Genomic DNA, 18,384 nt, shown 5'->3' on the forward strand with positions numbered 1-18,384 from the left:
GGGGGGGTTGGGTAGGCATGGGAGTTCCGGGGGTCTGTCGGGATGGTGGTGGTGGATGGGGTCGGGGCAGTCAGGGGACAGGGAGCAGGGCGAGTTGGGTAGGGGGAGGAGTCCTGGGGGGCAGTTAGGGTGGGGGGTCTCAGGGACAAGGAACGGGGGAGGCTGATGGGTTGCGGGTTCTGATGGGGGCAGGACGTAGGTTGGGGTCGGATGGGTGGGTGGGGGAGGAGACAGGCACGTGGGGCTTCTACTCACCGCGCGGTTCCCTACCGGGTCTTCGGCGGCACTTCGGCGGCGGGGTGGGGTGGGGTTTTCCCTCGCTCCGGGTGAAGTACCTGCTGCCGAAAACCCGGAGTGAGTGAAGGCCCCCCGCCGCCAAAGTGCCGCCGAGGACCCGGTAGGGAACCGGTTCTTAGGATTTGGGGAGCTCATCACTGCCCAGGGGTTGCCATAATTGCCTACTAAAGCCTTCACATTAATCTTTCCCAAAAAGGAAGATTAGTGATGAGATGGTACCTGGGAGATTGTCAGTAACAAGAGAAGGTTTCATAAGCAAGAGCCTAACAATCGCTTCCCTCTGGATTTCACCATCTCAGGAGCTCACTAGTCCAAAAGGCAGCCCTCGCACGAAGGTTTCCATGTATTTCCAAAAACACAGTAACCTATATTGGCTAAATCCCAAGAAGAGAATTTTTAACATTTGTTCCTGCCATGCATACCTCTGCCAATATTCAGGCTGACAACCTGATCTCAATCTAAGAGATCTTGGGCCATTTGAGTTATTGACCTACATTTCAACCATTAACTCCCTCAGCACTTCTCCCTTGTTCCCTTCACTGAAATAACAAATGGGATTAGAGACACAGTGAAAATTGTGTAAATAAAGAAACTATCTGCTAATATGCAATAATTTGCTAAACTTACAATTTATTCATTTTTCTTTTTGTAGTGAAATTTGAAATTACCCTGCAGTACCAGAAGAACACCAGTAAATTACAAAAGAAAATGCATTCAAACAGAGAACCTATATTCAATCAGCTAGTTCGAGGAATACTGTTTATCAGCAGTATTACTGGTCAATACCAATACTAAGTAACCCTCACAAACTCATACAAAATAAAGTAGAAAAGTCTTACTCCATGAAATAGTTTAGAAACATTTTGTGCTAATCCACGTTTCATTAATAATAGAATTAGCCACATTTGGCTGTTCATTGTGGTTTGGCTTTGAATCCATAATGAATAGCTATTTGTACTTATATTTATTACAAGGGCAGCATTTGTCAGAGCTAATGAGTGGACGAATGGAGAGACAGGCACATAAATGAATATGGAAGTGAATAGCTGAATGAAGTGCAGCAACAGGAGAGAGTTGTACAGAATTCAACTATGCAAACTCACCAATAGCAGGTATATAATTTTATATGCTGCCACCCTGTCTTCTCCTTGCATTCTGTCTACTAATAGGAGGAAATGTAAACTACATGTAGTATTGCCAACCTCAAGAGATCAAAAATCATGAGTCAGACCCCCCTCCCCCCAAAATCATGAGATTTTAAAAACTCCAGCAAATCATAGAGTTATAGAATATCAGAGTTGGAAGGGACCTCAAGAGGTCATCTAGTCCAACCCCCTGCTCAAAGCAGGACCAATCCCCAACTAAATCCCCAAATGGCCCCCTCAAGGATTGAACTCACAACTATGGGTTTAGCAGGCCTCAGTGCCAACCCCAAAGAAGGTTCTAAGAAGCATTAGCTACATTTTCACTTACTACAACTAAAATCTTCTCCGGTAAAGGTCAAAAAGACATCTACAACCAGTCTGACTATCAAAAGTGTCCATTAACCATCACCTCTGACTTTTATCAAAACGGGAAAGGGAGAAAGAGAAAATGATTGAGACGGAGATAGATGGATTTTACTTCATGTGTAGAGTCTCCATCCAGCTCAGACATTTTTAAAGAATTGTGTTCAAAAGGGGCAAAAGCTCTCCTTCATACAAGACTGTAAGCATATTCTATTTATTTCAGAATAGCTGTTACAGAACATTCTGGCAGGAATGTCTGTGAATCAGTATTTACTGCTAGCAGGCCCATCACCAACAACTCTAGAAACTCTCTCTAGTTTTCACAACAGAAAGGACACAACACACACAGAGTGTCGCTTGACTTTTTCATTCCACTCTACTTCTCTGCCAATGTGTGTGAGATCATTTCAGGTTGAAAAGCCAACCGTTAATGCTCACAAAAATGCATGCCTCTCCATCTGCTCAGATGGAGACTCCACTTACCCTAAGGGCTTGTATACCCTTACCATGCTGTGATTGATGCATCGGCGTTCAATTTAGCAGGTCTAGTGAAGGCCTGCTAAACTGACTGCAGATCGCTCTCCCATCGACTCCTGTACTCCACTTGCATAGTGTGGACCCCGTGGTAAGTAGATCTAAGCTTAGGGTGACCAGATAGCAAGTGTGAAAAATCGGGACGGGGTGAAGGGTAATAGGAGCCCATATAAAAAAAAGCCTCAAATATCAGGACTGTCCCTATAAAATCAGGACATCGGCTCATCCTAAGCTACGTCGATTTGAGTTGCGCTATTTACGTAACTCAAATTGCGTAGCTTAGATCGACTTTTCCCTTTAGCGTAGACAAGGCTTAAGATAGTAATAGGAAATGGATGGCAGTTCCCCTATCTTGACTCTCTCCCATCCTAGTTTATTTGCTTTGATAAAAAGAAGGTCTGGATGGTAAATAGTTTGAGTACCACTGACCTAATTAATGCATCATGATTCACACTCACACAGAGAACTTGTATTACTTTATCGGGTTGATGAGTTACAGATATTCACATTAAAGACCTTAATATTAACTCCCGGTTTAGCTGAATAGAAATGTGTCAAGAGACGGACTTAAGCAACAATGAGTATTGTGTACATAATACGCAAGAGCAGAAGAGAAATATGCTCAGTCATTACATTTGAGTAAACTCACATGTTTATGTAGTCCTGCAATAAAACAACAGATGACGGATTCACAAATAAGCATGAAATAACTAATCAAAATAAATAAATGGGCAGCTATCCAGTGGGCAGCCCCCTCAAGAGCACAGTTATATAAGCCCCTTAATTAAATATTTCAAAAAAATTAAGTATTGAAAGTATTTGTAATATTCCATAATGACACTGTTTTATGCAAAAACTTACTGTCACAGATCCTAGAGACCATCCCTTCATGACCACCCACTAGGCGACTCCAAGCTTCTGCTGCTCTAGATCCCCGGGATGTGTTAAGCATCTGGAGCGTCAACGGAGTCCAACCACTGCCCAAATCTTGGGGTCCCTAAGCACACTCTCAGTGTGCAGACCTTCCATCTGGCACCCCCTTCTGAGTGTTGGAACCTGCTTTCCAGCCACCCTAACCCCTCTAAACACAGCCTTGACCCCTCAATACTTAAACACACCGCTCTACCAGAACTCCGCCCAATAGGTGGAAAGCTTCTGGTTTACAATTTAACTCCTTTAGGGGTGTGCAGTAGTTGTGAAGCCAGTTACATATCCCCTCTCTCTCTCTCTCTCTCTCTCTCACACACACACCAACTTTCAGAAGTGCCAGGGGGTGCTCAACCCCCACCCTGCCTCTTCCCACCTAGTTCCGCCCCATCCCCCAAACGTGCCGCGTCCTTGCTCCCCCCTCCCCCGCATGCCATGAAACAGCTGATTGCGGCAGCCAGGAGGCGCTAATCTGTGGGGCCCGTTGGTGGGCGGGAGGCACTGGGGGGCAAAGCTGAGAGGGGGGCGGCCAGTGGGTGCTGAGCACCCATCATTTTTTCCCCTGCAACCCTGGAGCACCCACGGAGTCAGCGCCTATGCACACACACACCACTGTGTTCAATCAATCAATTTTAGGCTCTTTACTCCTTAATCATACAAAGCACAGGAGAGTACAGATCATACAAAACAATAAAACACTCTAAACGCAGCGTCCCTCACTAGCTCACCTCCCTTGGGAGATCATCTGTGTTCTGTCAGTCAGTCAGGGTCTTTTATCGTATTGCCTACCCTGCTCCTGCAGCAGCCTCCCTCATCTTACTCTGGTGCAAGATAGCGCTCTCCCGATTTCCACTTGCCCCAAGAGTCCCTTTATAGACTCCTGCTGGGGACATCTGACTCTTTTGTTCTCCTCCTGGTAACTTTCCATTACTTCCAAACTCCTCTTCCGCCTTCAGATAAATGGAGGAAAGGTCTTCACCCAGCTAGAGCAAATCCAGTGTCACAATCCTTTGTGTGATGATCACTCACCATTGTCTTTGGCCTGGCTGGCAGAGACATGATACAACCCTGCTAATGCAGCGTTGCTGTAGCCATGTGGGTCCCAGGATATTAGAGAGATAAGGTGGGTGAGGGAATATTTTTTATGGGACCAATTTCTGTCGGTGAGAGAGACAAGCTTTCGAACTACACAGAGCTCTTCAATTCCTGGGGCATCCACAGTGATTTCCATGATACAATTTCATAAAGTCATCCACAATTCGGAAGTGGTGCAGACAGAATCCACAGTTGATCACACTTATATCAATCATTCATATAAGCAATAATGCCACAGTAAAAACAATGGGATTGGTTTGCCTTTTGCTTGAAGCAACACTTCCTTGACTCTACCCCTTTCCCGCACTTCTGTACCTGCCTCTTCCTGCTCCAGACGCTCCACAATCCCCTCCCCATCCCTCTCTCCTGCTCCCAAAGTCTGCTCCTGCTCCCCCACACTCTCCCCATCCACCCTTCAGTGTCTCTGCTGCTCCTCACAGTCCCTGATTGCGTCTTGTCCAGCACCCAGACCCATAGAGTGGCAGCCATTTTGCCTATGGGCCTGCCTTCAGTTCAACTGAAAACAATAGGGGGCAGCAGCTAACTTTATAAAGGGCAGCCTCACGTCCAATGCAGATAGATCATAGGGAAATGGCGGCCATCTTGCTGGCCTCGGCCCCACTGACAGTAATAGGAGATGGTGGCTATTTTGAATAAGGGAAAATTTGTGAGTTGGTGCCTTGCATCGTGTTTTCACGAGACAGGTAAAAGCCACCCCAAAATTGCTAGAGTCACGATAAAATCATGGGAGTTGGCAGTACTGCACATGTCCTTCCTTCATCTACAAATCTTTCATGACTTCTCAGAGGAGGGCACCAACTGCCCAATGCACTTCTCCACACTTACTTTTGACAGGTGGCTTGAGCTTCTTTCATTGTGTTTCCTGCATTCAGCATGTCCTGGGCATCAAAAGTCATCATGGCTTGCATTTCCAGTATGGTGGCATATGTCAGTGCGTGATACATACTGTCCTTAGTTCTGTTTAAAAAAAAAAAAACTAATCTTACTTTCAAAACTGTTAAAGACTTGGCCAAATGTCTCAGCCTTTCACGCCTATCTCCCACCTTCCACCCTCAATTTGAATACACAGAGACTGCAGGATTTCACATGGCACTTTATAAGGCATTTTTTCAATCCTTGAATTATTCTCATGGCTCTTCTCTGAATGGTCTCCAATTTTTCAACAACTGTCTTAACATGTAGAAACCCGAACTGGACACCATATTCCAGTAGCAGTCAAACCTGTGCCAAATATGGAGGTAATATAATCTCTCCACTACTATTTGATATTCCCATTTATACATCAATGGATTCCATTATCCCTTTTAGCCACAGGGTCAAACTGGGAGCTCATGTTCTTCTGATTATCCACCTTGACCCACAAGTTCCCCCCCCCCCCCGAGTCACTACTTCCCAGGAGAGAGATCCCCATTCTGTAAACGTGGCCTGCACACTTTGTTCCTAGAGATAGGACTCTACATTTGGCTGTATTTAAACACATTATTTTCTTGCACCTAGCTTACCAGGCGAAGTGCCTCGCTCTGTATCAATGACTTTATGTTCTTCATTTTTACCATTCCCACAATCTGTGTGTGATCTGCAAACTTTATCAATAATGATTTTATGTTTTCTTCCAGGTCACTAATAAAAATATTAAATAGTGTAGAGCCAAGAAATTATTCCTGGAGGCGTCCACTAGAAATACATACATTTAATGATGACTACCCATTTACAATTATATTTTGAGATCTACCAACTAGCTGTTCTTTTTTCTATTAATTAATTTTTAAAATATATTCAGAGGATGTGATGGAGATTCCCACAACTGAGTCATTCTTTTTAGGTGGCAAATCTGAGGAACTCTCCCAGATTGGTCCATAGATGTGGTTTGGGAACAAACTGATAAATTAAACAGTAATAAGTCACCAGCACCAGATGGTATTCATCCAAAAGTTCTGAAGGAACTCAAATAGGAAATTGCAGAACTACTAACTGTAGTATGTAACCTATAGCTTAAGTCAGCCTCTGTACCAGATGACTGGAGGATAGCTAATGTGACAATTTTTTTTTAAAAGGCTCCAGAGGTGGTCGTAGCAATTACAGACCAGTAAGCCTAACTTCACTATAGTTTCAACCAGTTTGCCTGGTACTGAAGAACAGAATTATCAGACTCTTAGATGAACACAATATGTTGGGGAAGAGTCAATACAGCTTTTGTAAAGGGAAATCATGCCTCACCAATCTATTAGCATTCTTTGAGGGGGACAACAAACAGGTGGACAAGGGTGATCCAGTGGATATAGCTTACTTGGACTTTCAGAAAGCCTTTGACAAGGACCATCACCAAAGGCTCTTAAGCAAAGTAAGCAGTCAGAGAAATTCCATTCTGGCTTTAGGCAGGAAAAAAACATGGCACATCCCTTGAAGGTCACAACCACTGTTGCATCATTGGCCATCACAGTATTAAATGTAGAACTTTACCTATAATGAAAGCCTTTCACACTCCCTGTCTAAACTCCTGTTTTTGTTTGCCTCCTGAGGAGTTTGGCTGGCAACTGACTTCTCTGGGAAACCTCATTGCTCAGCTCCTTTCCCTCACCAATGGGGAGGGATTAATTACTCAGAGACTTAAAAAAACAGAGCTGATCACAGACCCAAGGGTCCCGGACTCAAGCCTCACAGAGACACGAACAAACAGATCTGGCTTACCTACTCTGTTGAGGGCCCCAAAGCCCAGCCTCATGGAGAACAACCAACAGACCAGAAACACACCCCAGGGGACTGTGGACCCATGGTTGAGCATTGCTGCTCTAGAGCTCTGCGTGGATACAAAAATTTGGATCCGCATCCAATCCGCAAAGACGTAAACAATACAATCACAGAGGCAGATATTCACGGATATAAAGCAGATATCCATGGATTTTCAGGGTTCTAGAAACAAGAGGTGCAGAGCCCAACAGATAACCAGGCTCCATGTTTCATTTCAAGAGTTTGGCTTGCAAAGGGACATTCACCTACATCTGATATAGAAAAAGCTTTTTGACTCCCATCCTACATAGGTGTAAATGGATGTGTTAGGCAGGAGCTACCCAAAATCCTCTGCTTTCCACTTATTTGCCACTCAAGAACAGTAATGTGCCCAAGCTGCAAACAGAACTACAGATGGTTTGGTTTCATCATTAGCATTCCATGAGGTTCAATTCTCGGGTTATATCATCCATGACAAAATTCCAAGGAGAGCAAACCAGCAGTGGGTCCGATACACTGAGTATTAAATAAAGAGCAGAGGATAATCCTGAGATTTTTCTCTAGTACTGAAACTGACCTGTAGTTCCTTGAGAGAACAGTAATTAGTACATCCAGGCCAAGAAGTTGTTGAACCCTGGATCTTATAACATGTAATACATGTAACATTTTTCAAGCCAGTATCATATCTCGGATGAGGATGTATCTCTGATGCAGAGGTGATTGTTGGAGTTTATTTAATTTCAGAATGGGCTCTTCCGTATAGTAGACAAAGGTATAACAAGATGCCATGGCTGGAAGTTGAAACTAGACAAACTCAGACTAGAACTAAAGTGCACATTTTTAACAAACTGGATGTTTTTCTGGTTCAAACAGGAATGAATTCAGTAAAGTCCTATGGCCTGTGTTATGCAGGAGATCAGAGTAGATTATCACAATGGTCCTGTTTGGCCTTTTCTGAATCTATACCACTGAATAAGAACTGTAACAGCTTTTAGGAAGAGGCCTAAAGCAGCATGTTGGATCTTGATCAGCATCACATGTAAAAAGAGGGATGCAAGAGAGTAAACAGGATCTACAAGTTCCAGAAATCAACTGAACCGGTTTCAGCAGAAAAGGCCAAAGGAAGACTGCATTACGGAGACCGAACCTTTCTATCCTTAGAAATAGCCCATCAGAGCAGGGCTAAGCAGACTGGCAGACCAATGAAAAGGAAAAAAGCTTATAATTCCTCTGCCTATGCTGCAGTGTTCTATGTGCAGAGGACTTCGGTCTCAATTCCATACTTCTCATGAGTGAATAGAGATTCGCTAGTAATAAAGAATAATAGTAAAGAGTTGAAAACAAGCCAGTCCAATAAGAAACCCATTTTATGCAAGTCAAGGCACAATTTAACAAAAACCTCTCTCCTCCAACAACCAGGGCTTCACCATTGTTTTCTAAAGCACACTAGCTTGATAACAAATTAGTGCAAACTGAGCATCAATTAAATTATATCCCTCTAAAATAAGTGTTTTATTGACTTAGTTGAGTCATATTGCCCTAATCTTTTTATATGAACAGATACAAGCTGTGCCTTCCCATTTAGTCTTTTTTAATCAGAAGTTTCTGCCACTAGTACATGATCTGTTTGCTCTCAGCTGTTGCCAGAATTACACAAAAATAGGAGGCTAATGAGCAGGTTTGTATAAATAATAAATACTAATCTGTGCTTCTGTAACAACAGCTTTCCTCTGAGGATCTTCTGATCTACACTAGCATATGTAAGTGCAGAAGCAGGCCAGCCAGTATTTTGGCCATTTTCTGTCAGTGTTATTAAAGCCCCCATGGGGGAGACAAATCAGTATAATTTTATAGCTAGACTCCAGAGAATGGTAAAACCAGATTTGCCCCTTCCCACCAATTCCCCTGCAACGCTGGCTGACATTTCTGTAGTGCATGTAATCCAATGATCCCAAAGCTCAATAACTTTTACCTGCTGATTACAAAACTATATGTATAGGACAGAATCATTTTACTCATCCAATTGAAATGCAGTCATTTTGGGGGTGAAAGAAAGTAGACTTTAAATAAAGAGCAGCTACAAAAGAGTTCAGAGCAATGGGACAAAGCACTGAGATCTGCCAGATGCGTCAGCAGTCTGATCACTGAAGCCTCAATTAGTTCCCCCCGGAACGTCTGACTGAATAATGAGCTAATCAGAAGGAGAAGCTGGGGAGGTAAGGAACTAATTAGCCCCCAAGCTGACCAACAGAATAAAAGGTGGGAGGTGTTACCGAGGAGAGGGCTAGCTGAGCCTGGACTGAAGGAGCTCCCTAGAGAGAGGGAGACCTCCTTTTCTCCTAGGACCCTAGCCAAGAAATGTTGAAAGAAGTAGAGGTTCAAACTGTGATGTTGCACTATATGGGTGTTGGTGGGTGGGTTTAGAATAAAATATAAACTGCACCCAAGAAGAAAGTGGGTCTGAACAGTTTCTAGGGCATCACAGGATGGGGACAGAGTGTGGCCCTGTCATAGGCAGAAAGTGAAGAATACCATATCATACTGAAACTACACGTGAATTTTTGGTTTGGAGAATGTAATTTCCTAGTTGGAATGTGGCCATGACATGGGATTAAAATCCTGAAGAATGGAGCCATGGCACCTTTAATGACCACAAGTATTCAGGATCCTGGTTTTACATTACATCCAAAAGTTGTCATGAGCAAACACTGGCTAGGCAGGTATTTGTAGAGAAGCCTATAAAGGTAGGAACCCTGTCCCTAGCAGGCGATGCCAGTTTCACCCAGGGATAAAACCAATCTGGCTGAGTTTCAGTCATTAAGACTGGAAGAGTGATGATAGATTAGGGGAAGCAGTAGGAGGATCTGGTGAAGATTACATCAACCCGGCTGACGGAAGGTATTTATCCAACACTTGTGACTCAGGCTTGCCAGTTAGGTGCATTGCTAGATCCCCAGCTGTTACGTGATCGTATAACTCAGCAGCAGCGCCCAGAAAGGCTTTTATTCGTCCACATCTGCACAGGAAGTTGTGACCTTTTCTTTCAGATAGCCACCATGATCCATGCCTTTATCTCCTCCGGATTAGACAACTACAATGTGCCACTCCTTATGGCGCTACACTGTAAGTTCATTTAGAAACAGAAGCTGGTGCACAATACATCAGCCTGTGTATTAAGTAGTGTACCCCACCAGCACTTTGGGAGCTTCATCCACTTCCTTCAGGTTTCTGGGTGGAGGTAAAGGTGTGTTGACTGCAAGCTCGAAAGGGCTTGGAGCCTTCCACCTGAGAAACCAACCCTCTTCCTGTGAGACATTGCCATGGTTACAATCAAGTGATGCATTAGAGCAGGAACTTTCTTGCTTAACAAGAAAGGGAGCAGTTGGCAGGGTGGTCCTCTATGACAGCCCTTCAACTTTCATATTCATTCCCATCCTTTCTTCCAAAATAGCTCAGATTTGTTGACCTCGAGGCACTTACTTTTCCATACTTTGAAGGCTTTTTTGTTAATTGTTAGGGTGGCTGACGGTTGGGAAAGATTAATATTCTACATAAAAAATGAAATAAAAATAAAACCTCAAGACCCAGGTCTGCATGGTGAAGAATATGTCACGAATTGGACCCTACAATTAGGACAAACATTATTGGTGGAGAGAAGAGGGAAATTGGCTCTAAAATCTAAAAAGCAACAACCAAAATCTTTATGTAATCTGAAGAAAGAAGCCACATAAATATTTTAATGAAACTAGATCTGCCTTTCTGACATGCTCTTCTATCAGGAACAGAGATTTTATCACTACACAGAAGCACCCAGACACCTTCCCAAGGCATTTATTTTTAAATTGCTAGGAAAGACCTGTCAGTTATAACTCTGTCTCAGCTGCTGCAATAGATATTGTCATATATGCAGAGTCTAGTTCTGCTCTCAGTTATACCTGATGCAAATGAGATGAAGATTAATGGAGCTAAACTGATTTTAGATGCCAAACATAGCTAAATTGGTTATTTCAGTGGAATTGCAATGGTGTAACCCAGAACAGAATATGTCCCACACCATAAGTGATAAATCCACAAAATCTAAAACAAAGAATTATTGGGACAACAGGTAAGAATTCTGAAAAATAAATACTTTTACAGGCTGTGCAAACCCATTTCAAATCTCAGCATGCTAAAAAGCAACAATGAGGAACTGATGCCCCACCCCCAAAGAAAATGTTGCCTATTATTACACATCCCATTCCCACAACTATTGTCATTCCCTAAAGAGATAGCGTGTGTCTATAATGAAGATCATTTGTATTGCCTGTGGTGTCAAGGGCTAAGGGGTTGGGGGCCTCCCTTTGACAATGGACTAAGATGAAAGATCAGTTTGAAAATGGTTTTGCAATTAAATAAATTCATATTCAAGATATGAGGCTATAAAGTCAGCTCGTGAAATGAATTCAACAGGGCCCTATGAAAACAGAATGGAAACTATATGCAATGAACGAGAATAAAAATGGATGGATAGACAAATATATAGGCCCCTTCATAACAGGGGTCTCAGTGTCACTTTTGCAGCATTTTACTATCCCCCTTTTCTTTTTTAAATACAAAGTAAACATACCCACATGGGCACAGGGACATTTTGCATGTGATTTCGGTGAAAATAGTGCTGCTCCTGTTAACATTTCGTGACAACCTCCCACGCTACAAAAACACAACACTTCAGCACTGGGAATAAGGCAGATATCATCCCAAACCACTAGAAAGCTCACCGACTCCACAATTTGCCAAAAGCACATTTTACACAGTATCACCAACAGTGCAACCTACAAAGCCAGTACCTTTGGTATCGAGGAGTGGGGTCAGTGCCCAAATAAGGTAGGTACATCACCCCCACTGGAATGAATCCTTGACACATACCAAGCATAACAGCACTTTCCTTTGGTGGCGCCTGCTGTGACAAGCAGGATGGACAGGGAGAAGAGCAGGAAAGAGATGCACAACACTGAGATTTATTTTATGTGGAGGCGGGGCGTGAGGCGGGCTGAAGCAATAAATGGGGGAAGTGCAGCTGCCGCGACTTGGTGGCCCAACTGCTTTTCTGTATGTCTCAGGCCCATCCCAGCTCTGAGCAAATGCAAAAAGACTTATAAGGCAGCCATTTTGTTTTCTTTTAACTCTTGCACACCAGTGACTAGAGTCCAGATTGTCTCCAGCCCAACAAATCACTGATTTCACAGGGTACTTGTAAATGGAAGCAGTTTAGGATGAAAGAAAGTGACATAGCAAAGAGCCAAAGCAAGAACTGACCCTATATCCAATTGTGTTCACTGTATACATCAGCAACTTGAAATAAGGAAGGAGCAGTGTCGAAATCTGCTGATGGCACAACACTAGGCAAAACAACCTGTGGCAGCCGGGGTGGGAGCTGGCAATAAAATACAAAAGGACTTGGGAAGCAAAGGACTCAGGCAGATGCAAGTTAAAGTATGAAAACTGTGGGAATAAAGAGAGACACAAAAAATTTAAAAAGTGATCATATGCCCTCATTGCTCGTAACCAGGCTTGTGTGTATAATGCAATTTTGCAACTGTCAGCATGGCTACAGTGGCGTGTGTGTGTTTTAGTTGCTGCATAAATGTATTTCAGAAGCAAAGCACTCCTTTAAAAAAATTAACTCTCTAGCCTTCAAGGTCACAAAGAAAACCTTTCAAATGTCAACTGAGATCTTGTCTACTCTGGGAATTGGCCCCAAATCCAACAATCAATTGATGGCCAGCCACTGCACCACAACAAACCCCAAATACAGGCAAGGAAAAAAAATCAGATTTACACTGCTCCTCTTTACACAAGGGAACATTCAATAAGATTTAAAAGGTGCAAAATTCAAACTGAGAAAAGGAAATTAATTACATATTGTGTGAAAAGATACTATGGCAATGAGTTAAGGCATTTAAGGCCAAGATCTCAACAAGATTCAAAAAAGGGATTGGACATTTATATGGGTATCAAGAATATCCAGATTTACCATAATTATAACAATTTTTTGTAGAAGGGATATTAAACCCCATGCTTCAGGGCTTAATCCAATCTCAATCTATTATTAGAGATTAGGATGAAATCTATTACGAGTGGCAAGTTACCTTACATCTGCCTACTGCAGAGTCTCTTAATTTCCTCTGAAGCAACTGGTGCTAGCCACTGTCAGAGACCGGACACTGGAGTAGATGGACCTTGGGTCTGATCCAGTATGACAGTTCTTACCTTCCAATGAGTTTACCCTAGTTTCAAGCAGGGTTGAGCTCCAATGAAGCTGTGGCTTTCTTTGTCTACACTTGGGTTTACACTGAGACAGCTACATCAATGGCACTTGATCCTACAACCTGGCCTTATCTAAGTTGCTGAGTAAGGACTATTCACATAGGATGATTAATTAGTTTTAATTTTCTAAGGTTTCTCCATTGCTTGTGGGATTATCACTGAAAGGGCTGATGGAAGAAGTGTGCTCGGGGAAGGATATGTATGTGGATGGAGATCATTAAAGGAGGAAGCGGCATGGAAGAAGGCATAAAGTGGAAAAAGGAGAAAAAACAGTTGTCAGTTGGAAGGCATCAAAGGAGCTGAGGCAGTGGAAAGAAATTAGCAGAGATAAAGGAAGAGATGTTCAGAAATGTGAAAGTGAGGACAAGGAGCATGAACTGGGAAAAGGGAAATAGCATATAAAGTGAAAAGTTATTGGTTCAGGTTTTATACTCTGACATGTTAATGACACAGACCAGGAGAGATTGCTTTCAACTATGATGTATAACCTGATAACATTTTTTTTCAGTTATGTTCCTTGTAACAAACTGCAACAGAACCTGTACTCATTGGTAAGAGCAACTAAGAACCAGGCTGCATGTTACAGAACATACTGTTTGGTAAGGAAGAGTAAACATTTCATTCATCATAGGCTTGTCTATATGGTGCTTTAGTCCACACCAGAGGGATGCGTCTGACAAAGTGGGTATTCACCCAAGCTTATGCTCCAATACATCTGTTAGTCTTAAAGGTACCACAGGACTCTCTGTTGCTTTTTACAGATCCAGACTAACACGGCTACCCCTCTGATACTTGACACCAGAGGGATGTAAATTTTAATCTGTACTAGTTTGTTGTGCACTGCCTGGCTTGTGTAGACCCCGCTGACATGCACAGAAAGTTCTCTACTGGGCTTTAATGTAGTCCTGCTTCAAATAGTACTACATTAACCAGCACTAGGGAACTTTTAGCGAACGCCAGCAGGGTCCACATGGATAAGATAGTCCACACTAGCTTGTCATGCACTAAAATTCACACCCTCCTGGTGTAGACTAAAGCACCATATAGATAACCCCAAGATGTTGCGGATATGGCAGCTGCACAAAGTACTATAACCACTGATCAATACCATGCCATTTACCTGTCTCAGTGGGGGGGGGGGGGGAAATCTTTCCTTCTTCCAACACCAGCAACTTGCTATGTACAACCTAAAAGGTTATTTTATTTTCCCACCTCCTCCAATCCAAAAGGAATATTATTTATCTGTCTAGTGCTCAAAGTGTAGTGGCAGTTCTAATGGAAGATGAAGAAAGCAAAGAAAAAAACAAAAACAAAGCAAAAAGCTGGTAAAAGTATTCAACTTACTTCGCTTGTAGGGAAGCAAGGGCCTCAGGAAATTTGTTGCTTAGAAATAAATCCACAGCCATCATACATTCATCCAGGGCTACATTCAGGTCTGACGCAGATCTGTCAAAAAAAAAATTAAAGGATGACAAAACCTACTACTTCCAATCCTCTCTTATTGAGCTTCTCATTTCTTGTAATGACAACATTTATGAGAAGTCCACTAATACACCACATAACAACTAACCCCCTAGCTTTGTAGTAAATATGCTGTCAGGAAATAAGAAATTAGTTATCACTTTAGATATTCCTTTATCTGTCCCTCATTCCCTCTCTCTCTCTCTCTCTCTCTCTCACAGCCTCCACCCATCACCTTCTGGTCAGTTTCTACTATAAGATCTTAAATCCCTTTGCATTAGGTTTGTAAGACAGAGTGCCCTCTTGTCTTGGTGCCATGTTATCATATACAGACAGCATGTCACCACCTAAAGATGCACCATCCTCACATTATGACATTTTCAGATTCAAATTAAATCCAAGGCTCGTTAAACTGCCCTGCAGATTCTAGGCTCACTGATCAGAATTGAGATCAACCCATAAATCTTCGGATTGGTGGTAACCCTTCATTCAGTGCCATTCCTGAGCTAGTAAAAAAAGCTCCAAAGACAAAGTGGTCCCTGCCCCAGATGTAGAGAATAAGCAGTGCTCTTTGCCCCCTTTCACCCTGGAACAAAGGACTAAACGGACTCGAGATGGGACCCAAGCCGCACAGTTCAGGTGGTGGTTAAATGCAGGGTTTGGGTTTGGTCCATTATAGAAATAAGGACCAGCTGCAAAGTCTGGATCCTTACCTAAACGTTTCCAAAGTTTGGTGATGGTTGTGTAACCCACACCCCTCCGGGGTGTGGTGTTCTGACCCATCTAGTGGCACCGAGACCACAGACAGAGATATATTTTTATTTATATATATAGCCTTAGCTAAGACCCATGCAGTAGAGGCTCATGCACTAAGCTCTGGAGGCCCCAGGTTCGATCCCGCCTGCCGACGACCTGGGTCTGTCGGCGTTACAAGTGGGGGTGCTTGTCCGGGATTTCAATTGGGAAGTCTCTGAAGCGTGGAACACGCTTCCTCAGCTAAGGGAAGTATGTAACCACACACCTCCTGGGTGTGGTGTTCTGTCCCATCTAGTGGCTTGGACACCACTTAGAGAGAGATTAAGGAGTCTGCTCTACAGCCTTCGCTAAGCCATATGGCTTTTAGCTCATGCATTGAGCTCCAGAGGCACCAAGTTTGATCCCGCCCACTGACAACTTGGGTGTCGGTGTTACAGTTGCATCCAGGGTTTTGGTTCAGGTCCATCTCTAAGGGTAGGTCTACACTTACCCGGTAGTTCGGCGGCGAGCGATCAAACTTCTGGGTTCGACTTATCGCGTCTTGTCTGGACGCGATAAGTCGAACCCGGAAGTGCTCGCCGGCGACTGCGGTACTCCTGCTCGGCGAGAGGAGTACCGCGGAGTCGACGGGGGAGCCTGCCTGCCGCGTGTGGACCGAGGTACGTTCGAACTAAGGTACTTCGAACTTCAGCTACGTTATTCACGTAGCTGAAGTTACATACCTTAGTTCGAATTAGGGGGTTAGTGTAGACCTGCCCTAAGATATCCAAAATTAATAAGGGCAAAACAAAACACAAAAAAACTGATCAGACCCTTCCTTTACCCTACCTACCCTGTAAGATGAGAACAAGAGCTCTCAATGAAATTAAGGAAAATATTTCTTCATAAAGCTTGCTATCAGTCTACGGATTTCATTACTGCAGTGGGATCAGAATGTCAAATACTGTGCCTGGATTATTTTATAATAAAAACATTAGTAGTTAAGCATGCTAGAATATGGTATAAGCTCATCATTGCAGAGATCAGAAAGCAATCATCCCTTCAACATGCAGCATAACTGGCTAGTTGCAGCAGGGTTCCCCCCACCCCATCTTCTGAAGTCACTGCTTGAGACAAAATACTGGATTTGAGGGACTAATGGTCTCGGACAGCATGGAAACGCCTACATACATTGTTGCTGGAATGGCCTCGTGGCAGTACTGTTTAACCCACATTTTGTGCGGCCATCGACCACAAAGTATGAGAAAGAAATAAGTCACTACAGCTATGTATATTCAAAGCAATTCAAATATCAGCCCCGAAGTGCTAGTTTGAGTAAAAAATAGCTGCAATATGCAGGTGAAAAACCAAATGCAGCATACCGTAATCAGAGGATTACTTCAGTGCCTTACCCTGACTGCATCTGTTTTCTTTAGGAGACTCTGATATTATGGCCTGATGCGTCAGGCCAATCTTTGATGAGTGCTTCTCAGATGGTCTCAGGATGACTGGTAATGAGATAATAGACCAGCTGAAAAGTTCTGGCCAAAGTTCAACACAAGACATAAAATTGTTGTACATGAAATGGCAGAAAGAACAATAGACTTTGCACTGGCAAGGTTAATGTACCCTGGGAAATGTCGAAACAGTTGAAATATGGGTATTTTGCACCTTTTAAAGAAAGACTAGATTTCATTAGTAAATGGTGCACAAGCTAGTTTGGGTAATTTTTACAAAGTAATAAAGACTCATTTTCTCCTCCATCTCTCCCTGACTTTGGTTGCTCTAACTAGCAAACTGTCTTGTGACTTGGAATCTGTTGCTTCCTTTTAAAAAAAAATTGCAAACATATAACTATCAAACTGAAAAAGAAATAGACCTCGAAAACAGGAAGTGTGCTAACAATATCACCCTAATGAGAAAAAGATCAGAGCTCAAAATAAGGCAATGAGAGGTTAGTAATTACACTGAGGACTTTGCAATAATTTTTCTTTACAAAGCAAAACACTTTATTGAAGAAAAACAGCATGATTTTTTCCATGCTCAAGAACCAGGCTTAGAAATTTGAGAGAAACACATTATGTGACAGTGTCTCATAGCGCCTGTATCTTCACACTTTTCAGTTGTGCTACCTATTGTTCTGCTCCTGGAAGGATTTCAGACATTGATTAGCCCCAAGCCCCAGCATCCCTGTGAGCCATTATGTGTCTAATACAATCTAATGTATGAATAAACTATACATCTTAGAGCCCCACTCTGAGCCTGCTATATTTACTATTTTAAAACTGTCATCTGTAGGCTGAGTGTATTACAGTTATTTACCCTTTGTTAACCTATGCCCTTCAATATAACAGCATATTTAACATTGATCTGAAACATGTTCTCATTAGTAATAACATCTAAAGACTTTTAATTAGATAAGTTTTTTTTTTTTAATTATTTACCTTTGCGCAGAATGTTGATTTTTGTTTTATTTTTTTTAAGTACAAGTACACTTCCTTGTGAGATTCCTTTTTACAAGAGAAAAGTGCTGGAAGTTTAATACTGTAAAAGTTTAAAGTATGCATAAATTATCTGAACCCCTTGGAATCCTTTCTAAAAGAAGAATGCTTAACACAATCCCACTCTCCTCTCAGCAGCCACAGTAATGCAAGTTACACACCTACCTTCCTAGTGTTCTAATGAAACTAGGATATTTGATGCACTCAGTGAGTAAAGAAAGCAGAATGTAAGCAGGTCAGGTGAATGCCATTTAATTATAAATGATACAGAT

At 42.6% G+C, this 18,384-nt stretch overlaps 1 protein-coding gene across 2 annotated transcripts in view; it reads right to left on the minus strand.

The window, feature by feature from the left end:
* TTC39A (tetratricopeptide repeat domain 39A) overlaps positions 1-17,078 on the minus strand; it is a 66,325-nt gene extending 49,247 nt beyond the window's left edge. Inside the window, exons 1-3 of one of the 2 annotated variants that reach the window (XM_065409105.1) lie at positions 17,024-17,078; positions 14,760-14,861; positions 5,208-5,339 (exon numbers count right to left, since the gene is read on the minus strand). In XM_065409105.1, coding sequence (XP_065265177.1) covers positions 5,208-5,339; positions 14,760-14,861; positions 17,024-17,034 — 245 coding nt within the window. In that variant the 5' untranslated portion in view covers positions 17,035-17,078. Of the gene's footprint in view, positions 1-5,207; positions 5,340-14,759; positions 14,862-17,023 lie in introns of those variants that run through there. The other variant, XM_065409104.1, reaches the window with a different exon arrangement.
* Between the last annotated feature and the right edge of the window lie 1,306 nt (positions 17,079-18,384).

This window comes from Emys orbicularis, chromosome 8, assembly GCF_028017835.1.
Source record: "Emys orbicularis isolate rEmyOrb1 chromosome 8, rEmyOrb1.hap1, whole genome shotgun sequence".
In the NCBI taxonomy this organism is placed as follows: Eukaryota; Metazoa; Chordata; order Testudines; family Emydidae; genus Emys; species Emys orbicularis.